The 25,547-nt window shown below is 38.2% G+C and overlaps 1 protein-coding gene across 2 annotated transcripts; it reads left to right on the top strand.

Moving 5' to 3' along the window:
• The first annotated feature begins 1,635 nt into the window (after nt 1–1,635).
• Nucleotides 1,636–25,522, top strand: tp73 (tumor protein p73). 2 transcript variants are annotated; one of them, XM_055049739.1, is made up of 13 exons: nt 1,636–1,709; nt 2,522–2,672; nt 10,004–10,252; nt 19,619–19,805; nt 20,021–20,136; nt 20,810–20,919; nt 21,151–21,293; nt 21,428–21,516; nt 22,019–22,146; nt 22,402–22,556; nt 22,671–22,800; nt 24,241–24,334; nt 24,611–25,522. In XM_055049739.1, the coding sequence occupies exons 1-13, from the start codon at nt 1,651–1,653 to the stop codon at nt 25,010–25,012; spliced, it is 2,013 nt and encodes a 670-aa protein (XP_054905714.1). In that variant the 5' UTR covers nt 1,636–1,650; the 3' UTR covers nt 25,013–25,522. The 2 variants fall into 2 exon arrangements, with proteins under 2 accessions (XP_054905714.1, XP_054905715.1); XM_055049740.1 differs by lacking the exons at nt 1,636–1,709; nt 2,522–2,672 and adding an exon at nt 9,019–9,267.
• Nucleotides 25,523–25,547: the final 25 nt, after the last annotated feature.

Below are 25,547 nucleotides of genomic sequence, written 5' to 3'. Positions count from 1 at the left end.
CGGTGCAGAGACTGGGGAGGATCTGCTTCCCCTCGGAATGGAAAAGGCGATGAGTGAGGCAGGTCTGGACTCGCTCAGGCCCCCTGGCGCCCTGTGGCACCTCGCTGGGGCTACATAAGTGCAATCACACGTGAATGAAGGCGTTCTGTGTTCCCGTGTGTGTTGAACCCCTTCCACTATTTCACTCGACAAAAACTTTGTGCAACAACTACCGCGGTAAAAAACGTTAACCGTGCATCACGACGGCACGGCGTTGGATGTTCTTGGTATGGCTCTTCGCCCAGGGCGTCTTTCTCTACTAGGCGGTGTGCAAAAGAAGTTTGCGCTTGCTAATCAAGCAAATGTTCTGTTGTTTATTGGTATGAACAGTTCATCGGGTGTCTGTCATTGTTGTCCATTGATCCTTGCAGGCTGCATTGAAGGTGTTTCGATTCAAGATTGCAATTGGTACTAAATTAAGCACTTATTTTTTTATTTTCTTTTTAAAGAAAATCTAGTACATATTTGATGATCTGTAGTTCAAAATTTGAAATATGTAAACTAGATTGTTCTGACCTGCACAGACATTTGAAAAAAAAATTTCTTCTGTTTTTAAGAAATACAATACTTTAGAAGCATCTAGATAAATAAATACTCACTTTTCATACTGATTACAGATTCTTTTAAGCACACCATTGGTTTGTGACTCTTATTAATAAATAGTTTTCCTTCAAAAATAGCTTATTGGTCTCAGACAAAGGAAGAGGGGCTCAGTGAGAGGAGCAATCATGCATGAATTACCAATGATGGAAATAGAGCACAGTTTACGAGGGATGCACCGACTGCAGTTTTCTGGAATCGGTAACCAATCTTTTAAAAAGCTTAACCTACCGATTCTGATTTTGGCTGATATTTTTTTTGTCTGAAATGTTGCTCAATATAGCAAGAAAGTTTTTGAGTTGATGGAGTCACGATTGTTAATTGCAAACATGCAGATATAACTTGGTGGACTGGTCAGTCAGTCAAACCTTTCTCAAAGGAGAGCAAAAGAGGACAGTGGTTGATTCTTAGATCTTTGCCAAGCTAGATAAGATCGGTAGATAGGATTGGCTTCATATGTAAAGATCAACTGATCTCCCAAAATTAAGGAAATTGGCGGCGATAAATAGGCTGGCTGATAAATCAGTGCACCAGTTTAGTTGTTCTTGATGTCATTTCCAAAAACAACTTTCAGACTTTAGAGGTTAATAGACCGATTTGGCAATAGCACTTTTAATATCCTTTGTAAAGAGTCTTTGACTTGCTCTTCACCAAACTTCTCTTTTAAGACATTTGGTAGATAAAAGTCATAAAGACCTTTACGATGTGGATAAATAATTTATGGTTAATTTATAATTTTGACTGTGTCTCAAAGCTCTACACGAGTTAAGGAGTTTGATTCTACTTTGCAAATGGCTCATACCAAAATTACTCTACCAGAAAATAACCAAACACCAGTGGTTGTTTTGGAGATTTGAATGTTGTTAATTGTTTGTTTTTTTTCCCTGCATTATTTATGCAATTCTAGTCAGTTGCTATTTCTGATATTCACCATTCATTTTACAAACTTAATGAAGTATCTCTGTGGCTTGCAGAGCGATCTGTCCCTCATCAGACTGCCCGTCCTTTAAGATGTCCCAGTCCACTGTTGTTGAGGAAGGAGGCACATTGGAGCACCTGTGGAGCTCTCTGTGAGTCAACATCTGTTCATGACTGCTTTCTGTCATTAGACTTTTTATTAAAGCAATCTGTTTTTTTGTTTTTTTTATTTTGAACTCATTGCTTTTATGGCAATTCATTTTATAGATCACGCAACGAGATGAAAAACAAACGTATGTTGCTTCCACTTTAAGTTATGATACAAAGGTTTTCTGATGGTGAAGGTAAATTATTAGATTTCTATTATATAAAGAAGTGTCGTTTTTATCATAAACCAGGCTTAAAATAAATTACATTCCCAGCCGAATTTTTCCAATAATCCAGTAATTTTTTAATAATAGTTTTGATGTGGATGAAATGACACACCATCTAGGGAACCATTCTGTTTAGGGGTGACACGAACAGTTGGAAAATAAGAGTTATGTTTCAGTTGTGCCTCAAATAGTTTTCTCATTATTTATTGTGATGTCTAGCTATTGATTTGATTTGTTATAGTAATAAAACATGGCTTTACATCACAGGAGACTGATAATGCCAAGCTATTTGTTACTTAAAACTGGAGTGCTTTGTTTTTTTGTTTTTTTTTTTCATCCAGGATCCTGGATACCATTTCATAATCTCTTGTTCAAGATACGTAAAACAAAACAATTGTTTCAAATGTGTTTTGCCACAAAATTTTCTATTACAAATTTTTAAAATAGTTTAAGGTTGTAAAACACGTTTGAAGAAAATAAAGAAAAAATATCTATTGTTTTCGTGAAAGTACATAGGATACAGGTTGAATTTTTCATAAATTTACTTTATTCGTGAACATTTCACATTCATGATATCTTTGTCCACCTAGAGAGCCAGACAGCACCTATTATGAGCTGCCCCCAAGCAGCCAGCGAGGGGAGCACCCGGTTCCATCGACGAGCACGCCGGGGAATCACCGAAACTGTGCGGAGGTCTCCATGGACGTCTATCACATCAGAGACATGAACGACAATGTCATGGTAGGAACATGAGTGTTGCTTTGGTTTTCAGAAGCATATAAATTAATTTGTTTTGATTTTTTTTGGCAAGATTATTTTGGATAAGTAAAAGAATATTTTCTCCTGCTTATTGTTCTTATACATAAACAATTTGAGCCTTTTTGGTGTTTTTTTTTTCCTCCTTTCCCTCCTTTTCAGGGAGAATTCCCACCTATTTAGTTTCCCTCTCTGCAGCAGGTTTTTCCCTCTGTTTCTCTGCTCAGCGATCTGTTGGGACTGTGGGGTGGTCTGTGTAAGTGTGTGTGTATGTAGGTGTGTGTGTGTGTGTCTATGTGCTGAGGGAGGGATCATGAAATCCCACAGTGGCCCTTGCTGCTCCACAGTAGAGCCATCTGTTGGGTAGTGTGTGTCTATGTGCGGATGCATTAACAAGCAAGCACATTAAGTTTGCAGGTGATCACTCAGCAGGTGGCACCTGTGAAACTTCATATTAACAAGGAAAGAATAAACAGCAAATCTCTTTTTAATCAGTGGCGGAGCCAGAGGGGTGGCCGGGGTGGCACTTGCCACCCCCAACAGAGCCCTTGCCACCCCTACTGCCACCCCACTTGAAATGGTCATTTTAAAATATAATACTTATGAGATCGGCAAAGATTTGCCAGGAAAAATGTAATTTCCGACTGTCCCTGAAGGCAGCCCGATGCCCGACACTGTTTATTGGTTAACTGACATGTGGTTCCTGCTTGATCCAAAACACATCCGCGGCTTTAGAGTTACACCGTCCAGGAGTTTTGCAGGTATTTACAACATTTTACCGCTCAGCGGTAACCACTGTTACCTTCCTAATGAGAAGGTAACAGTAACACTTTCTAAAAAGAAAAAGAAAATGGTTGTGCACCGCTGCGTAGTGCCTCGTTTATTATATTAGCCATGCTAGTGCTGATAGATCGTGTTTTAGACAGATTATTTTAACATATGTTTTAGTGAGATGCTGCCCTCTAATGTTTTATATCTCCCAGCTCTTGCTTGAAATGTGTGGTAAGAATATGTGAAAAACCTTTAAGTTTTATAATGACTGAAATGTAAGTAGGCTATGTCATATGAAAGCTTTGAATTATAACCTAACTAGTTATATTAATTAATTTTAATTAATCAATTTTTAATTTAGTATTTTAGCCAGCTACAGAAAACTAAAAACTATAGTTTAAATAATAGTTAAAATAGTGTTGTCTCTGCCAAACAGTCATGCAGTCTAAATACCAGGCTCTTATTTTGTGTAGAGCCCAAATGAAGACAAAAGAGAATATCTCCCAGTTCTTCTTAAAGAGGCAAAAACCAGACCAGGACCATACAGAACCCTGCAGCAGTGACCAGGACCAGACAGAACCCTGCAGCAGTGACCAACCTGGAGAATCCAGCCAGGAGACTCCAGGCCCAAGTATCACCAGCGGGTTAGAGGCTGTGACAGAGAGTTATTAAGTAGTAAAATCCAATAGGCCTAATTCTAAAGGTAAGCATGATGCTTTTTGCATTTTTTATTGTGTCTGTTTATGCATTTCCAGTTAAGTTCCAGAGAGAGATGATGGTGATACAGATTCAGAGTCAGACTCTGGGGAGGAAGACAGTGAAGCAGAAGGAAATGGCACTAACTGCCCCCACCCAGCACAACCTATTGCACACCAGAAGCACCAGTTTATTTATTTATTTTTGAGAATTTGTTTTTGGTCATATTCTGGGCTCTGAGTTTACATTTACATGTTCACTGCTCCATAGTGCCGTTTAATGTCTTGTTTGGTCATGGCAAATCTTTGTTAAATAAACCATTTTAATTTGAGTGTGTGTGAGAAAATATTTGTTTCCTTTCGTTCATCATTTATATATGGACCCCTCTGATAAAGCCTTGCTCACCCTTTGGCCACCCCTTGAAAAAAAAGTCTAGCTCTGCCACTGTTTTTAATACAGGGAAATAATTGCAGGGCTCATTTTGACTTGGCTCATCTGGTGACGTATATGAATCTTTGTCTCCAAATCCGATTTCCAACCCCACCTCTGTTTTGTGTCTTTCCAATTTTGAATATTGGTCTCATGTCATTTTCAAGTGGGCAAGTCTGGACCTGTCGGACTGGTTAATGAATAGTCATGCCTGAAGAGAAAAAAAAAAGAGAGAGGCAGGGCCAGGATGCATAGCAAATAGAGAAGGCCATGAGGAGAAAGAGAAGTGGAGGAGGAAGAGGCAGGGCATCTTCTGTCCTCCATCATGTTCAGCTGCACAGAAAGGTCACCTGGATGCACAGAGGTCACATGTTGCGGTCCAACCTGACCACAGAAGCATTGCAGAGGCAGGTCTATCTTGACAGGAACGATGCAGTGTGATGTGGTGAGTTGATGCACATTTACGACAGTGCACACTGAGTTTGATTTATTTGAAAACAGTCATGCAGAAGATTGTACTGCTAAAGTGCTCTGAATATTATCTCTATATATCTCCAGCTATGCTGTTTACTAATAGCATAGATGGAAAAAAATGTTTTAGATGTGATTTGATTATTATTGATTATGTTGTTTGAGGTTTTAAAAACAAGTGAAGTTTGATATGTGCTTTGCAATACTTAACAGTCATTTCTAATATAAATGTGATTTATTAAGATTTTGGCTTGGAACACTTTTCACTTTATTTGAAAAGGGATTCCCGAGGGGATAACATTACGTATTCTTGTGCTTTACTTTATTTTATGTTAACCAGGTAAAATTATGAGAACCATATTAAGATGTAGGTTGGAACAGTTTGGACCCGCCTGCTCCATGTTTCCCCTATGGGGGGTTTACCTGCAAGAGAAACAGCAGGAGGCAGTAAACCTGACCGCCTCTTGTTTTCCTGTCATTTTTATTAGTCAAATCTTTTAATTTTTTAACACTAGTAGGATTTCCAACAATCAACATATGTAGGTATTGCTGAACACAATTGCTTGGAATATAAACTGGGGATCAGAAGGGTCAAATAAGATAAGCTAAGTTGCTTTGTATGTGGGATTATTGATGGAGTAGATATCTGGTCTGCATGTTTTAGAAACTGCTGACCTACTGCAGATTTTCAGCATATCTTTGATTTTTGGAGCAATAGCTCTGATTTAGAGAAAATGACCAGGAAAAGGAAAAAAAAAATTGCCTTGTTGATGTCAGATTGGTTTGAAATGATGGAAAGATGACAGAACCTTAAAAAAAGCACTTATTACTGCAAACCTTAAAGCAGATGGACAGTAACAGAAGAGCACACAACAGTGAGTCTTAATTCTCCCCTTGCATCCATAACAGCCCTAATTAGATATCACATTTTACTTGTTTTGCATGAAGTTACAGCACTTTGAGATTTGAAGTCTCCTTTTTGCGTTTCACCTTATATGTCCAGCAGGGGGAAACCTTGATGCACTCACTTTTGCATTGACCACCCCTTATCCTTGCATCTGTATACCATGTGTTTCATCGGGAAAGTTAAACAAATATAGGTAGTTTTTATATGTTATAACTTTGTTCATTTGTGCAGTGAAGCTTTCATTTTTTTCCAACCTCCTTCCAATAGATGCAACAAAACCATGCTTGCTTCTGTTGTTGAACATGTTAAGTGGCCATGGTGTTTTATATCATTACAAGGTTTGATGTAATAAGTGGCTGTAGAAATAGGTAATAGATATTTTATCCTGGACCTTTTGTGTTTCATTCATTGTGACAAGTGAAGGTAGCTGCAGCAGGCTTATCCTCGTCTCTCAGTGTTTTGAGCCTTTAAGCTTGGCTTTGAGTGGCAGCAGCCAGGATGACTGCCCATAGGGAAGATCACATGATGCTGGGATGGGAATCACGTACACACACACATAACCACGCACACATTTGCTCACACAGTTGCAGCGAAGGCTTAAGCTCTTGTTTCAACTTGTTGTGAATTCAGTTCAGGTATTAACTTAGAGCGCACCTGGGAGTGTATGTATGTCCGTGTGTGTGAGTGTGTGAAATCCTTTTATTTTTGTTCTTCTTTTTTGCTGTTGACACATACACCTGGACTTCTTTTGTGCCCAGAAAGCTTCTTTAATAATAGAGCTAGGTTGTAAACAGACATTAGGGGGACATCACAATTACTTTCTACAGCCCACTTATAAGAAAGGCAAATATCAGTATAAATGCTAATTGGCATATATTTTAGATGGACGTGCGAGCAAGGAACATTTTTTATCTCTGAAAATGCCGACGGTGTTTCTCAGTTGCAGTGTTTGTCATTATTTTCTAAGAATCTGACTTTAACTGTACAGCACACACCTAGCATTCAACCCGTCGATGTATGGATCCAAGCAGCAACACTTTGGTGAATCAATAATAGTTCATATTTAATTTTGAACATTGACTTTGGTTTTTCCACTTACTGACAGAATGATAAGACAGGGGGCTTATTATTGGTGGTTTTCTATTGATCAAGATCACAATAGGATTTTCCAAAGTGAATGGATGTGCAGCATTGAGTCAAAGTTTGAAATAAGTGTATCTTATAAAGGGGAAATGTAATGGAAAAGTCCTGTTTTTCTTTTTTGTTTGTTTTTGAAAACTTGACAGTAGCTTACCATGTTTGGTTAATCAATGATGTCTAGAAAGGAACATACAGTCTTCCTTTAGCTCACTTAAAGTCACAACATGTAAGAGAAAGTAGCTGTCAATTGTCCCATCTGCCTCCTTTATTGCACCTTAAATTGTTTTATCAGCAAGTGTGCATGATTGGATTGTTTTTGGAGGAAGGAAGAAGAAGGAAGAAAGTAAGGAAAGAGGGGAAAAAAGAAAAAAATGAAGGAAGAAATGATTGAAAAAATTAATGAGCAAAGGAAGGAAGTGATCAAGGAGGGAAACAATATTTTGCTTTGTCACATTATAACCTTAAATTTGATTTAATTGGATTTCTTATGTGTGTGTGAGCAATCTAGAAAAAAGACATTTCGTGGTTTTACATTTTTCATAAATACAAAATCCAACAAGTGTGCTGTGTATTTGTATGCAGTTCCTCTCAGTAAATATTGAGCAAAGCCACGTTCCACTCCAAGAAGAGCTCCACGTATTTTATAGGATTTCACCACAACCTTGTGCATGAAGACTCTCAACTCTTTGGCCATTCTTCTTTGCAAATTGGCTCAACTTAAGAAAGAATGGGTGGAGTTTCAGTACAAACAATAGTTTGAAATTATTCTCATATATTTTGAATTTAACTTTGTAATTGGATTAAGCCAATGTTAGTGCTGAAGAAACCATCCCCACATCATTGGTTCTGCCACAACCTGAACGACATGCAGGCGGGGGATGAATGTGTATTTTTTTAGAATAGTTCATGGGACAAAATTTTTTCAATGCACTGTACATGACATATGAGAGCATTAAACAGGGCATGCAATGCTTCTGAGTCTGTATAAAATTTAAAATGAGACATGAGAAACCAACAATCATCTTCAAGTACTATTGACTTTGTTTGACAACTCATTTTATTGGCTCGTACAGTTAACATAATAATTCTTAAGGCAAGATTTGGCAAGCTTATTTATAGCACAGGCAGTGCAAGAGATCTTCCATCCATCCATTTTCCATACACCCTTGTCCCCAGCAGGGTCAGGTGGGGTGCTGGTGCCTATCTCCAGCGAACATTTTGGGCGAGAGGCGGAGTCACCCTGGACAGGTCGCTAGTCTTTCGCATGGCTCCAAAACATCATATGAAAGATAAAAGAAAAAAAAGTTTTTTTACGTTCTTATTTAAAGAGAGAGATTAATATATTAAATACAGCACAGGCTTTTTGGGTCTATTTTTTTATTGCAATCCTGGTGTTTAATTGACATTGCATTGACAAATGTGATCTTCAATGAAACAATTTATGTGAAACATATACGATTATTTTTGTCGTGATTGCAAAGCCGTTGGAAGTTTCAGCTTCTGAGAGTGCTGACCGCCTGACTGTGTTACCGACTGTATTAGTCAGGTTTGTTTGCACAAACCAAAAAGTCAAATTCCCTGTTTGTGCTCACACTCCTCACCAATACAGCCCACTCAGATTCTTATTTAGAGTGAGATTGATCTGCAATGCAGGAGGTGGGGGTTCTGACCTTTGAACTTATGTTCTTTTGTGGGGTTTTTTTTCCCTCTCTCTCTCTCTCTCTCTCTCTCTCCTTGCTCACCCCCCTGTATCTTGCTCTCGATGTCAGACCAGACGGTGTTGACTTAGAGTAGGCCTTTACAAGGAGCATGTGTGTACATGCGGCCCGACATTGCCGTCTATGTCCGGGCATGCCATAATTAGAATGTCGTACCATTTTTTGGGTTCCCATCCCTCTTTTCCTTCTCAACTTCTCTCCCCTCATCTCAGTGTATCATTCCTCTCTCTCCACACCAGTCCTCACCTTTTTTTCCCCTTGTCCTGGCAGCACATGTGCCTTGAGTGTGTGGTAGAACATGTCCACTGATGCACACCTTGCTTGAGGTCTGAGGTTATAGGCTATGCTCCTGCACTCTGCGGTGCTCTGTTGTGTTTGGACGTTTGACTGGCGGAAGATTTGATAAATGAGACCAATGCTCTAGAGGATGTACTACGTGAAGAAGAAGGTAAAAAAATATTAAATTTTCTTTGCCTGGTAGTTTACTTTTCTAATGCGGTTTCTTGGCGTGTCTAAATCAGAAACAAAAAAAAAATCTTGTTTGTAAAATCTAGAATACTTTTACTGTTAGTTCCATTTAATTGTATGGATTCTAGTTATTGGAGATACATCCAGAAAATTACTGTTTATGATCATCATGCAAAGTGAATGCTGAACTTGCAGTTTATAATTTTCAAATTATTCTTTAGTGTGTGTTTTTGTGGACATCCTTTGCCAGAAAAGTCTAAGGTAGTTAATGTACAGCCACATTTGGGTTATAAGAAGTCAATAACAATTATTTCTACATACAGCACATCATCGCTCTTTACAAAAATGCTGGAGAGGAAAAAAAAGGTTTGAACTTAGGCAAACCCTGTCATGTCTGTGTTGTACAACATGCATCACATAGCCACAAGGAGGCTGCAGGAAGGACCTCTGTACGACTGCCCTTAAATTGTATGCAACTTTGGGTGTTATGATGTGTACTTTCAACAAAAATGCAGATGTGGGAAACCTACTGAGTTAAACTTGCAGCATCACACACAGTGCACACATCGATCTCCCTCTTCTTCTGTAACCCGACCTCCCTTAAGCTTCCAAAACCTCTGTCTCTCTCGCACCTCTAGCTGTGTCCTCCCTCTGCCTTCCTGCTCCCTCCCTTTTTCACCTGTTTGGTTCTCTTCCCTCTTGGCTTCTCCCCCCAGTCCCAGTACAACTTGCTGAGCAGCAGCATGGAGAGCCTGGGGAGCCGCGCCACGTCCGCCAGCCCCTACAGCTCCGAGAACACGTCTTCGTCGGCCGTGCCCACCCCTTCGCCTTACTCCCAGCCCAACTCCACCTTCGAGGGCCTGTCCCCTGCCCCGGCAATCCCCTCCAACACCGACTATCCGGGGCCGCATGCCTTCCAGGTGTCCTTCCAGCAGTCCAGTACCGCCAAGTCCGCCACATGGACCGTGAGTAGACAAACACACACACACACGTTTGAGGCCTTGACATGCAGTTTCCCTGTCCGTGCATGCAGGAGCTTTTTTTCTCTTTCTGTCTGAGTGTTAGTCACACACTCATCAATATTCACACAGACACTCATTCTCACACATTTACCCCAGCCAGCACATGTGCAGGCGTGTCGAGTGCAGGCAAAAGCGGGTCCAGTGATTTATCTTGTCTTCTATTAACATTTTTAGAAATCTGCCTGATGAGCACAGCAGTGAAAGTCTCATCCAATGGAACTGCTTAGAAACATTTTGTCCAGAGACTGGATTTAGATAATCCTCAGCACGTCAAATTTGTAAACCTTTTTCTTTTTTTATTGCTCATGAAGTGTATCAGCTCTCACTATATTCTGTTATAGTTTTGAGAATATTTAAGTAATGGCATTTAATATGCATCTAAGAGTTGTAGTAAATATGTGTTGGTGCAGATGACATTTTAGTAATAATAACGAAAGACTAACACGATCAAACTTGGGACGTTTTGAGACATGCATCGTGGGAAACCAAACTTTAGGATAGAGGGAAGTCCGAACACAATCAATCATACAAACCTTTACAGGTCTTCAGCTGATAATGTGCCTAACTTTCCATCAAACATAGGCTTAGGATAACATCACATATGTATTGCTGATATAATCCATACATTGCGTGAAAAATGTTCCATCAGTAGCAGAGCTTGAATAAGTACCATTCGACCAGAAACTGAAATTAGATAATCATCAGCACGTCAAATCTGTAAACTTTTTTTTTTCTTTACTGCTCATGAAGTGTATCAACTCTCACTATATTCTGTTTATAAACCAACAGCCAACAGTGTGTAATTTGATGGTTATTTATTTTAGTTTAGCAGAATTGAGGTGCCGGTTGAGACAGATTCTTTGAGATCCAAATGGAGGAAAAAAAAAAAGTAGTTTCTTAATGTCTATTCTATTCAAAGCTACTAACTATCCAAGAATCTATTTTTGTTGTATTTTATTTAGAATAACGAAACCTGAAAAAAAAACAGAAATCAACACGTAAGACCGGAAAAAAGTGGAAGTCGGCCAAGAAAGTCTTGATTGCTATCTCTCTTTGAGGAACTTCCCTGAGAGAAACCTAAGCGAGGATATTTACATTAGAAGCATAAAGGAGTATAAGGTGATGTGACAGTGGTGAAAGACAGGTGAAATGGGAGCTGCGTAATTTGTCATCAAACCAATGAGAAACCCCTCGCTGGAAAGGTGTCACCTCCGACTGTCACACAGTTGACCTCCCTGAAACAAGAGAAACAAGAGACAAACCGCTCTTCCCTCACACTGTGTGTGAGGCTGAAGTCCTGGGGGGCTGTGTGTTTGCTTGGAGTAACCATGCGTGATGGACTCCTCCAGTCTGTCCTCGGTGATGTAAGAAGATCCTGCCCTGGACATTAGAGCAGTGGTCTTTGACCTGCTCCTCTGTCTTTTCCTTCTTCCCCGTCTTAGCATGCGCTCATGGTTGTCACCTCTGGCGCCCAGAAGTTTTCCTTTCAATCCTCTGGTAAATTCTGTTTCCCTATTCTCTGTCTCCTTTAAATCTCTCTGCCACGTTGCATTCACATAACCCAAAAACGACATAATGAAGAGAGAAAAATGAACTGGAAGAAAATAATTCAATGAGCCAGAAACAGATCCCTCTGTATGCTTTTAAAATTTGGTGTTTTCGTCTGATACTTGATAGAGATGATAAAGAATTATTCCTAGCAAACGAAGCAAATATTTTATGGAGATTTGAAGTGAGCAGGCTTAAGATCCTTATACTGATGGCGCGGTTACCAACCTATTAATCTACACAGATTACTCTGAATAATAAAACAATCCTAAAGCCAGAATTCTTCTCACACAGTTCAGTAGATTCTTGATATTTGACATCTTCAGCCGAATTAAATTTAAAGTTCTGCAGTAAACATTAATCTCTTGTAAAGGTTGCCGACCCCGGCTTTAGACCAGGTTTAGTGCCAAAAACCCATCAAATTCACAAAACGTCTCTCTGAGCAAATTAAAGATAGTCTGTTTGATCCAACACAGCTATAAGATTCTATTCAGCTTGTTTCAATTCAGCTTTAATTATTCATTAAAGTTTACAACAAATGTCTTCTTAAAAGACTTTGCAAAGTTTAATTCATAAAAAGAAAGCATCAAATCAGTTTAATACAAACCAATCATCAGGTTCAACTTTAACCACGTACATCCCAATTTGAACCTAGTCATTCGTTATGCAGTCAAATTTTGCTTTGTGATGCCATTTGAACCTAAGTTTACCACTTAGGTGGTAAAGTTTACCACTTAGGTTCAAAGTGGTAAACCTAAGGAAGTCCAACTTGTGGTTTTGGTTACTCACTTTGCATCATTCCCTCTTCCTGATCAAGTTGTGCCCGTGGAAAGGAACAACTCCTTCATGACAGGAAGAAACCTCCACCTGAACCTGGAATTTATTAACTGAATAAGTTCATAAATTCACTATTGAAACACTGTCAAAATGTCAACTTTAACATCTACAAAACATCATGACAACTTTGGTTTTCATTGTTTTAATGTCGGCAAAAAGCAGAGAAAAAAGCATTAGTTCTCCTTGGTTGATTTTTGTTTTTCTTTCAGGCGATAAACTGTTTTGCTATCTTCTCAAGAAAAGACACAAAGGAGGGTTTGACTGGAAAATGACTTTTACTGAAAATAGGGATTGAGAAGATAACCTGTGATTATTTTAGTGCCTCCACTGCCATTAAACAAGGGGATCAGAGTCAGGGATTTAATCTTTTACAAGGCTTCGCTCTGTCTTCTGGGCTTGGCAGTAGAATTGGAGAAGCAAAATCAGGATGAGCTAAAAAAAAAACAACTCTTCTTTTGAGGTGCAGCCATGTTCAATATTACTAGAATACTATTGTAAAATTAATTACTTTTAGTAAAAATTTTCATTCAGACACATTATTTAAATTAATTTGACACAGTCTGGTGTTTTTTGAGTATTTCTTTCTGCTAATTATGATGATTTGCAGCTTAAAGGGAATGAAAACACAACATTACCTCAGAATAATCACGAAAACAATTTTAATACTTCATAAAAAGCATATTTAATATCTGCTTAAAGGTTGATATTTTCAAAAAGTGGTTTTTACCTGACAAATGAGTCTCAGCAGGAAAATAAATATTCTGATCATTGATTGTTGTCTCTAGCAGCTTTATGTATTTAGACATTAATACATTTCGCTCTTGAAAATACCTCAAGCTCAGTCGATCAGATGGAGAGTTACAGCTATTTCAAATCCTGCAGCATATACTAAATTATATTTAGGTCTGGGCTTTGACTAGGCCATTTTCTCACATGAATTTGCTTTGATTTCATGTATTCTGTTGTAGCTCTGCTTGATCATTCTGAAGTATAGTGACTTAACACTGCCCTTTAATTTAGCTTTATTCCAATAATTTCTGACCAGCTTCCTGTTACCTGCCGAAAAAAAAGAATCCTCAAAGCATGATCCTGCCACCACCATGTTTCCAAGTGGGAATGGTTTGAGTTCTGAATGCAGTTCAGAGGACTGTATTTTATATAAAAGCACCAAAGTAAAGGGAACTTAATACATTTCTCATTACTAGTAAGAAAAACGTAAAAAACAAATCTCTTCTTTTACATTTCTCAAGTACCTGTGCAGCAGAACGACATTATATCTCAGGAAAGACATTGAGGTTTGTGTCAAAATGCAGGCTTGTTGAAAAAGCATTATTTTTTTTGGGAGCGCTGTTTGCATATACCTACCAGGTTACTCTTACAGTAAGTAGGAAGAAATGACAGATAATTATTCTGTAATTAAAGGTCTGGAAAGAAAATATAATAATAACAGTTTTTTAAATAGAAGGAGACAGTCAAAAATTGGAGGTTCATTATTATTTTTTTAAATCTTCTTAGAAAAATTGGATACATATAGTCACATCGCTAAATATAGTTAACCATCTAAGTCTGTGCTCATTCTTTGTAGCCTCAGGTAGTGGGGAATTTCAGCAGGGTAGTATTGACTATAATCAGTTGCCTCTTTTCCCAGCTCTTTGCCTCCCACTAAGACTGGGTGGCAAGGCATCGCTTTTGGAGATTACAAGAAATTGAGCTACCTGTTGCATCAAGCTTTTATTGTTAAATCCTTTCCTCTCAGGTCTTCAGCTGCAGTTGTGACGAAATGTTAGATTTATGGCCACATACCGACGGATCCACCATTAAAAGAGGGCAGAGAACAGAAGAACCTATTCTCCCCCCTCCCCACATTTTTCATAATGTTTCCACACACAAAATCCCATCCAAGCCCATGTTAAGCTAGCCTGGTAATCCCCCCTCCTTGTCTAGTCAAGACAACACACATTAGTGATAATAGCTCTGAAACTCTGCCGCTCTTCTGCCTCTTAAAGATGATGCCTTAGCTTGGATGCAGACGAGCGTCACCGCGACTGGAAATGAGATCTAACACCTCAGCATTGTCAAATTACAAGACCTCTCTCCATACTTTCAGACTCAGCATGTGTGCGCGCGAGTGTGACTCTGCGCATGAAAACCGCATTTGATGGGAGTGGGGTGTGTGGGGCGTGTGAGTGTGTGTGTGATGCGGCTGAAATGCAGGCCCCAGCTTGTACTTCACTACAGTTTGTGAGGAGCTCCTCTTCCCAGCTATTAGCGTCTCTCTGTTAGGACGCAGGTCCCAACAAGTCCTGCACAATACATCCTTCCCTCACTTTCCAAATACATCATTCACAGCCACATCACCATGTTCTCCCTGCCAAGCAATGAAATCTGGGAAAACTCACTTGATACACATGGGTAGGCCTCTAGAGAAGAATCTACAGATCAAACTAAAAAGTTGCTAGAGCAAATAGATATATTTGTACCCCTGGCAGAGTTAAGATAAAATAAATCTCTTATTTTGTAAAATAATTGTCAAAATACAGTTTTTTAAGTAAAAAAAACTTTTATATAGTTTTGTATTATTTATTTTAGGATCCCTGTCTCATTTTCTGTCAAAAACAATGTCCTTGGTTGAAAAAAAGTTAAAATCTAAATTTACCAGAGGGATGAATTACTCAGCACAAATTGATTTAAAGAACACAGTCTGAGTAGAGTAATTTTTCTGTCATTTTTTTTTCCCATCAGAGTTGGTGTAAAGCATAAAAGTGACAAGAAAATAATCCATTAAGGCTACAAATGGTCTCTTTTCCATTTTGACTTACAATTACAAAGCAGTTGAAAAAAGCCATTCCAGACTGTGGATACGTAAAGTATCCACACTCTGGCGATTCTAAGTACCACTGTGAATTTGAAGGTGCACAAGCTTTTTTTTAATATTTGTCAGCTGAATTTGCAACAGGCATGCTGCTGCTTGTGTACATGGATGATGGTCTGGCAATTATCACCTACTCTGCAGGAGCCTGTCCTGACCTGCCTTCAGTGGTCCTCTATGCAGAAGAAAGGATGGATTCCTCAATCTGTGGCAGCGCTTTATAAAACTGACCAGGTTTTTTTTTTTTTTCGGGTTATTATAAATGTCTCTGTTTTACATTTTTATGAACGGTATGCCACAAGAAGAACAATAAAGCTTAATTTGGTACATTTTGTGCTGCTAAAAATGGTATTAAATGGAACTAAAGAATAAATCTGGAGCACACTGGGTGAAAAAGAAAATTTTACATGAAACTATTGACATCATTTTTCATGTGTGACTAGTTTGTCAGCTGACTATAATTTGGAACTGTTCGTGTTAAGATAATTAAAAAGAAAAAAATAACATTTATCCTAATTTTACCCTCTTTTTACCAATCCTAATCAATATTCTTTCTTTCCTATCTAACATTATCTCCTCCCCTTCAGTACTCTGTGATCTGAAATAAAGCGCGGTTGAGTCATCACTCATAATCTCTTGTTTGTACATGAAGATACAGCAGATCCTTTATTCATTGCTCACTCTTTGACCATAATAATTACCCTGCGTGTGTGTGTGTGTGTGTGTGTGTGTGTGTGTGTGTGTGTGTGTGTGTGTGTGTGTGTGTGTGTGTGTGTGTGTTTGTGTGTGTGTGTGGGGGGGTGGGGGGGAGTATTTGCAGTATATATACTGGTAACCACAATAAGGAGCTAAATATACTCTGGAAGGATAAAAACACAAAAATGTTTACCATTTTCCCTTTTTATAGTTGTTACATGTAATAGTAGGTCAGACTAATTAAGAAAAAAACTTTCCGCTGCTGAAATCAGCTTTACGTAACATATGTAACATTACAAGCGACATAAGAGTCTAAGGAGTAGTGAATTGCAACAGCTCTGTAAAAAAAGCACTTTTTTAAAATTTCACACTATATGAACCACTTCATTTTTTTTTTCTTGTAGATTCCTTATTGTCTTTTAAATCATGTGGGGGATCCTGAAAACATGCAGACATTGAATGAATCGTATCTAAAAGCTGAAAATGTGAAAAATACTGAATACAGAGACTTTGTTGGAAAAACAAAACCAGTTGAACAAAGTCTAAAGACATACTGACAACTTTGAGTTCATTCAAGCCATAAAAAGTCATTTATTGTTCATTTTAAGATCAGTAAAAATTATTTCTATACAGTATAGAACACAGTCACCACATCTGATACCATCATGTGCATCAACTATTATTTAACTTACTGCGCTTTATAATTTCTTGAAGGCTCATTTTCTTTGATCCTTCACATTTATGTTTCATTCATTTCTGTCAGAAAGCAAACCAATAGTATATTCATGCGTGAATGATTTCAGTGACATGAAAAGATAAAAATTCGGTAAATAAAATGAAACATGTTTATTCACAGTATATAGGGGTTGTTGAGACTTGTTAGGGAAAATTATATGAAGTAATGTTATGCACAGATATTTCCATCGTTGCCATTGCTCGTGGCTAAGAGCATGTGTGCAGTTTGGTTGTCAGCCCCCTCTTACCTGTGTATATACATGTGTGTGTGTGAAATAAATAAAGAGGGCATTTTATGGGTGTCCTGCTGTTTTACAACAACCTGTCATAAGTCAGGATAAGTTAGCTCAATTATGCTGATTCAATGATTACCAAATCTCCTTCTGGCCTCCGCCTGAAAAAGTGGTGAAGAAGTAATGAAAAATTACGACTGGATAACTAAAAAGCATAACTAAGGAGACAAAAAAAAATGTTTTTTTGTTTTTTTTTAGGATATTGTTATCCTAAAACTGGATAACAATATCCAGTTTTTTAGGAAATATTTTTCATAAAGCAGCAACTGAGGATGCAAGACAATGTTTCATTGTAGCCATGAGGCACATCAGTGTTTAGCTTTCCATCAAGGATTTCAACAGTGGCTAGACAATGACGAGATTTGCAGCGATCAGAATTTTGTGGCCTATTTCCAGTCGCTCTTGAGGAATTTTAAAATAAGACGATGTAAAGCCTGCATGCATAGGCGGCTGGTAGCAGTGTTGCCTTACAGTAAGAAGACCCAGGGTTCAAATCATAGTCAATGGTTTTCTGCCTGAAGTTTGGATGTTCTCCCCATGAATACCTGGCTTCTTCCCATAGTTCAAACACATCACTGTTAGGTTACCTGGTTAGTCTAAGTGGCTGTTAAGTGTGAGAATATGTGTTGTTTATCTTGTGTGTGTGTTGCCCTGTGACGGACTGGCAACCTGTTCAGGGAGTGCCCCACCTCTCACCCAATGACTGATGGAGTTAAAAGCCCAAAAGCACTGCGACTTTTTCAGTAATACGTTAAGCTTTCTTGCTGCCTGCTGAAAGTCTTGATCTCTTCCCCTGCCTTGCAGTCTGAATGAAATGTTGACATGACTCACATTTCTTAGGGTTTCCTATAAAAAAGTTTTTTATATTTCTGTGATTTATCCATTTTTCTCTTTACTCTTTTTCCTGGAGAAAGAGCATCGACACGGAAGAGTGTTGTCAGCTCAACCTTGTAGACTTTACAAGCGGTGTTTTGCTCATACAAAGATCAGACTTTTGAGATAGTAAGTGTCACTAGCACTTTACCACTCTAGACTACATCAGTTATTAAACCCAAAACATGTATTGTTCATAAAACCCCACTTCCAAGATGAAACAGTGGTCCATGTAATGTAAAGTGACTACTATCATTTTGGAATTTGTCAAATTATTCACTTTTGAAACGATTATCTTTGGAAAATAAAAGGTGATGATGAATCGCAGCTGACATTTCACATTTACAGATTTCATCCAGAGCCACTTACATTATGGTACTATTAATTATTTTTCTTGTCTCCTATCTATGAAAAAAGACAAGATTCCACCCTCATGTTTTTGTATGCTACATTACATATCTAGAGCTGCATGTACTTTATCCCTCCTTTGGGAGGTACTATTTTATTGGCTTTTTAGCACAACACAGCATGTCTGTACAAGCCTGAACAGACTTCTTGTTTTTTTTTTTTTCCTAGAAGGTTGTAGATTGGGTTGTGGCATGCTGAGCCTGTTTTATTTCTTGCTAAGTATTTTTATGCGTGTGTTCCTGGGACTTACATTCTCACATACATGCATGTACATGTGCAGACGATTGTAAACTGAGGGATTGCAAAAGATTTTGCTTTAACACAGATCAGCGTATTTCCCTTTTCCTTTTTTTAAGAGAGTTCAACTTGAATGTCTTAAGAGAAAAACATTGTTTCTTTTAGTCCTCTGATTCCCAGTTGTGTTATTTTATTTTATTTTTATACTTCTGGTCATACAGTATGGCCTCCACAGTCTGCGGTTCACAAAGTCAAGCATATACTGTAATTAGTTTCTAGTGATAGGAATCACATATTTTTGAAATAATTTTCAGGTAATTGGTAAACAGCTCTATTTGTTTCTTTCCCTGTAGAATCTTGTTCTTGTTCATATTTGTGTCAGACATGTTCTTTTGTTTTTGTTGTTTTGTCTGCACTTACATTCAGTTTTTCAATCAGTGAATTCTTTTCTCCTCATTTTGAGACATTTTTGTGACAAAAATGCTATTAGTGCACTGTGCTTATTTCATTTATTGGCTGTGATAATGACATGCGTTCGTGTGACTGTTGCTTATATGCAAAACAGTTTCACATTGAAAATGCATTCAATGAAAGATGCAAGCTTACCTTCAAAAAGAAAGAAAAATATGCTATCATGTTCCACATGTTAGCATAACATATCAGCTGAATTGTTCCCAGAATATGTGATTAGAAAGCACTTTCATTTATGGTCATTCATTTTCAATTTCCTTTCTTTTTTTCTTAAAAACTCAATATTATTATTACTATTATTACTCCACAGGACTAACTTCTGGTATCTCTTTCTTTTTCTAGTACTCCCCTTTACTGAAGAAGCTCTACTGTCAGATTGCCAAAACCTGCCCAATCCAGATCAAGGTGTCGTCCTCTCCTCCTCATGGGAGCATCATCCGAGCTATGCCAGTCTACAAAAAGGCAGAGCACGTCACAGAGGTCGTCAAACGCTGCCCCAATCACGAACTTGGACGGGAATTCAATGATGGTATGATTAAGCAAGTTTTACATTTCACATGACATTATAATATTATGCGAAATGTAAAAAAAATGTGACAAAAAAGCTCAGTTTTGTTTTTTAGTTCAATTCAATCGATTACGGTCATTTTGAGTTCATGTCACACTAGTCACTTCAAAGGATTTCTACTGAATACACTGTGTTTGGATGTAAGTCAACAAACTAAATGCTTACTGTCCCCTCAGGTCAAACAGCTCCAGCCAGTCACCTGATCAGAGTAGAGGGAAACAACCTGTGTCAGTATGTGGATGATCCAGTCACTGGCAGGCAAAGTGTCTTTGTGCCCTATGAATCTCCGCAGGTTGGTGGTTCAACATTTCTGTGAACAAGTGAGACACACGATGAAATGCATTTAGTTGGACGGATGAGAACTGAAAACACGCAGTCAAGAAATTTGGAAATAAATAGAAAGACATCATCTGCATGAGGGGAAACTTTATAGTCATTGTGATCTCTACAATAACAAAATGAAAAAAAAAACACTCTAAAGGACTTGTGATTTAAAATCTTTGAAGACATATTGTATTTAAGTAATGTACTTTTAGTAAATTCTTGTGACAGGAAAGTCTCACAGAGGTTAAATGAATAGGAAAGGAAGAAAAAAAAACAAGTGAAAATATGCAGTGGTATTTGAATGCTTTTTGTATTTTCTACTGAAATTAGAAATAAGTTAAAACTCACAAATCAAGATTGTTGCAGAGAAAAAGATAGTTTCACACAAGTACCTCGAAGTAGCCACATCTATAAATAAAGCATCCTGCGTGTGCAGACAGGAACAGGCATCATCATGTCTGTGATTGCACCTGTGGAGGGCAATAAAAGGCACGATTGTCTCTTCTCACATCAAAGTGCAGTACAACACCCCCCCTGGTGGTTAATTAATGTTATGAAAGTAATAGCTTGAGGAATAACAATTCTGAAACTTAGAGACAGACTAAGGCAGTTTGGCCTAAATATGTTGTGCTGTGTTTCAGGTTGGGACTGAGTTTACCACCATCCTTTATAATTTCATGTGCAACAGCAGCTGTGTGGGTGGGATGAACAGGAGACCAATTCTCATCATCATTACTTTGGAAACCAGAGAGTAAGTAGCTCTTCTTTTAAATTACACTGCATTTAGACTTAGATGTGTTGCTCTAAGTCCAAATGCTCTCTTGATAATTATTTAAAAGTCAAAATGTTGACAGGTCTACAGCAGAGCAGAGGAACATTAAAGGAACATTTCAGATATTTTTCTGTCATTTTAATTCCATTTATATTGGACCAGTTAAAGTTTTGCCAAACAACATGTTCAATTCTGTGATTATCTCTGTAGTGGCCAGGTGTTGGGCAGACGATCATTTGAGGGTCGGATATGCGCATGTCCTGGTAGAGACCGCAAAGCAGATGAGGACCACTTCAGGGAGCAACAGGCCCTGAATGACAACGTGGCCAAAAACGGAAGTGCCAACAAGCGCAGTGAGTTAATAAAAATGAATAATGTTTTTTGTGTTGCGAAAACATTTCAAAAGTCAAGAGTGTTTTTTTTTTCTTTGTTTGTTTGTTTGTTTTTGTTTTGAGTTTTTAATGACATTGTTTCTTGATGTTTGCAGATTTTAAACAGAGTCCACCAAATATTTCCAGTCCACATATCAACATACGGAAAAGACGGCATGGAGAGGAAGAGATTTACTATATTCCTGTAAGAAGATTTTTTTTCCTTTTACTCCAAATAATAAATTAAAACCTTTTATCTGGATCTGATCTTTTAGCAGCATAAGCTATCAAATTCGATCCAGTAATAGACAAGTTATCGCAGACATTAATTGCTAATTGCCTTAGTTTTCTACACAGAATCACAGCAAGGCACAGATCTCAAATAAAGCTCATTTTACATTGTTATAACACAGAAAACAACTGTTCTGGAGTTTTAAATATTACTTTATTTATAACATTCCCAGCATAAAGTTGAAGCAAACTGACCTAAAGATACAAACACAATTTTAAAGGAATTTACACTTTTCATAAACATCCGTCACCAGGAAAGGTCTCAAGCTCAGCTATTCCACTTAATTTTTGGCGCGCTTGGTTATAGCGCCCCCTGCTGTACAAACTGGATTCTGTCGCCTCTTAAAAGCGACAGGAGTTTGTCAATTGTACTGACTATTGATCGTCATTATCGCTGACGCTGTCTTTGTGTGCAGGTTCGTGGGCGGGAAAATTTTGAGCTGCTGATGAAGATTAAAGATAGTTTGGAGCTGGTTGAGTTGGTACCACAGCCGCTGGTGGACTCCTACAGGCAACAAACGCAACAACAGCTGCTGCAGAGACCGTGAGTTCAGTTAAAACATACACCTGCTACAACTGTGCATGAATTATGACTGAAGAAGAAAAGGTTCACTAGCACTGCTCAGTGCAAAAATAAATGTCAACTAATGAGATTAGGCTGATTTTGGTTTTGTTGATACTTCTTAACCACACTAGATCTCTTTTGGGATAAAAAAATATATATTTCTGATATAAGGTAATCTAAGTATGTAATATAAAACTTCAATTTATTCTTTCTTTTGTTATTTTCTTCCAACAGGAACCATATAGCATCCCCCTCCTCTTATTCTCCGTTGTCCAACATGAACAAGATGCATTCACACAGCGGCCTTGGAAAGACACAGTCCCTCAACCAGATGGTGGGGCACCAACCTCAGCAGCATCCCAACGCCAACCCCACCATTGCTCACATGGGTAAGTGTTTGCAACACTCTTATGATCTGTCCTAAAATCTGCCATTGGACTTCTCGCACATCCAGTACAAACCCAGGAAGACACAGTTCTTGATCATTCCTCTCTTCCCCTTAGGTCCGAGCATGCTCAACAGTAACCACATGCAGGGTAACGGTGACATGAACAGTGGCCACAGCAGTCAGAATATAGTGTCTGCTTCCCACTGCAGCCCACCACCTTATAACCCTGACCCCAGCCTTGTCAGGTACCTCACCCTGCAGTGACACTCCTTCTTTAGCCAACTGTAAAAGGCCAGACGGCAGTCAGATGCACTTGTTGGGTTAAATGTGAAATAGTGGGATGTTGATGGTTCAGTGGTTACTTGTTTTTTTTATTATTTTGGCCATGTTTAAGTTTACTTTTTGCCAGGTGATGTCTAAATGTAGACAGTTTGGTGTGATTATGGCTGCTTTACAAAAGCTTGCAATTACAATGCAAATCTCTATACCTTATAACTGCCGCCATAATGAAGGTCCAGTTTTTAAAAAACATATATTTGTATTTTTTTCTATTGTGATTATTTCTCACCTCATGATTTGGCCATCGTATTGTCTAGCATCCTGCATCAACTTCAAAACTGCTTTTAAAATGCTTTGTGGCGACCACGAAGGCACAAACCTAAAACATCAAAAAGTCTGTTTATGTAGCGAAGTTGGTCAAGATGTGCTGACCTTCATTATGCCTGCAATAGCATTTTGTCGCTGTCGGGCAAAAACTTTGTATCTCTATTTTTGATTTTACTGTGAGAATCAACTCAGTTGCTCACTCTTCATTCCTCTCTGTGGTTCCGTTGGTAATTATTGAAATGCATCGATGAGCATGTCACATGTGAATTCACTTACATTTCCTGTAAAGATACATTTTTTGGAGTTATGAAATTTCTGTCCGACAGCAACGATTTATTATTAGTTACAAACTTAAATCTAAAATCCTTCATTCTGTCACTGTGTATACAGTCTGGCTTTGCAATGCACTACTGCTATTTTTCTATAAAGGAAATGTTTAAGTTGTATTAATTTAAAGCTTTTTTTCCCACATTCTTTTTTTATATACATTTTGTTGAGGATAATGTGTCAGTGCAGTCCCTGATCTTTAAGATATATTTGACAGTTTTGCTACACCATCCTTTTGGTTTTTGGGGGGCTGTTTTGAATATTTGAACAGTTACAATGTACAGACAAACTCTTTTTACAACCTCTTTGTATTACCACGACTTTTAACATTTCATGTATTTATAATAAAGGTTTTTCAGCAAATCAAGAATGTCCTCATGAATCATTAATACAAATGCATGTGTATGCTCTTGCTTCCACCGCATCTATCATGCCGTGTAACATTGCATAAGCACTTGATAATAGAGTTGTGCAGTAAATCTGTCACTCAGTATCAAAATGAATACAGAAATAAAAAAAAATATTATAAACAATTGATCAAAGAAAACTGACACAAAATTATTTTAAGAAATATGTACTTTTACAGTCTTTTATTAAATCAAATGTAGTCAAAACGCAAAAGTTCCTCATTCTGCTAAGTCTACAATTATAATTATAGTCTACAGTAGTGTTTGAATAATTAATGCAAATATTTTAGTCCTTCCTTCAGCTGTAGTTTTGGTCTAAGAAGCCCTGCTTTTCTTTCCATACAGTTTTCTCACCAGTCTGGGTTGTCAGAACTTCATTGAGTACTTCACCTCACAAGGCCTCCAGTCTGTCTACCATCTCCAAACCCTTACAATGGAGGTAACTACTCTGAAACTAATCATTTACCTGACACACCTTTATGGATTTGACTTTATAGAAAAAGAAAAAAAATCAAGCAAAGAGCACAGCACAACAAAAACACTAAACCTGCACTTTGCTTGTTGACATAAAGATTAATTGTTTTAAATCCTGTCAGTCCCCATAATCACATATTTTATTTAACCACAAGAGGGCACTGTAATTCTTCTGTTTTGTGCTTTTGTGTTATTATTACAATTTTACATTCTCTTACATTCGTGTCTCTGCTTTCCCCAGGATTTAGGTGCTCTGAAGATACCCGAGCAGTCTCGCCATGCAATCTGGCGAGGTCTGCAGGACATGAAACAAGGAGCTGTTCATCAACTTCCCAACTCCACCCATCACCACGAATACCACGGCCAGCAGCTGCTTCGCTCCAGCAGCAACATGGCAGCCTCGGCGATGGCAGCTATCGGGGCGGCAGGCGGGGAGCTGCAACGTCAGCGGGTCATGGAGGCTGTGCACTTTCGTGTCCGCCACACCATCACAATCCCCAATAGGCCTGGCGTTGTGGGGCCATCTGGGATGACCCCAGCTCCTGATGAATGGGCTGACTTTGGTTTTGACATGCCTGACTGCAAAGAGTCCCGAAGCAAGCATTCCATCAAGGAGGAATTCATGGAGAGCGATGTTCACTGAGACTGCACTTTTTTTTATTTTTTTATTTTTTTTTACATCAACATAATTAATTGCTTGTTTATCTGCTCCATCAGGATGTCTGGTGGGTTCCGATCTGTCCCAAAGAATTAACTTCCATTTGAATTGTTGGATTATTCTCAGTAGCTTTAAAAAATATTTTCCTCGCCAGGATAACATACACAATTCCACACATGCAAAATAAATTACAAATATAACCATGACTTTTTAAACTTTGAACCTACAACAATTTTTTTCATTCATAATGTTCACATGCAGAAAGCCAGCCACCAGTTTGCGAGTTTTACGGGGTATCTTTGTTTGTTTGCATATAATTTCTTCTCAACTAAATTATTTATTTTATTTTCAGTTTTTTTCCTAACTTGTACAAATGTATATAGAGTATGTTGTAAATGTTTTGGAATAGATGTGGTTAAAAGTATTTAGATTCTAAATGATGCTGTATGAACCAAATGTTTAGGACTGAATAGTAAAACAATGCGATGGCTACAATACCACGGTTATGTATTTTTTTTAA

The sequence above is a fragment of the Poeciliopsis prolifica genome, unplaced genomic scaffold, assembly GCF_027474105.1.
Source record: "Poeciliopsis prolifica strain line A6 unplaced genomic scaffold, Auburn_PproV2 SCAFFOLD029, whole genome shotgun sequence".
Taxonomy (NCBI): Eukaryota; Metazoa; Chordata; class Actinopteri; order Cyprinodontiformes; family Poeciliidae; genus Poeciliopsis; species Poeciliopsis prolifica.
Note: the sequence above shows the minus strand (reverse complement) of the source record. Positions and strands in the feature narration are given on the sequence as shown.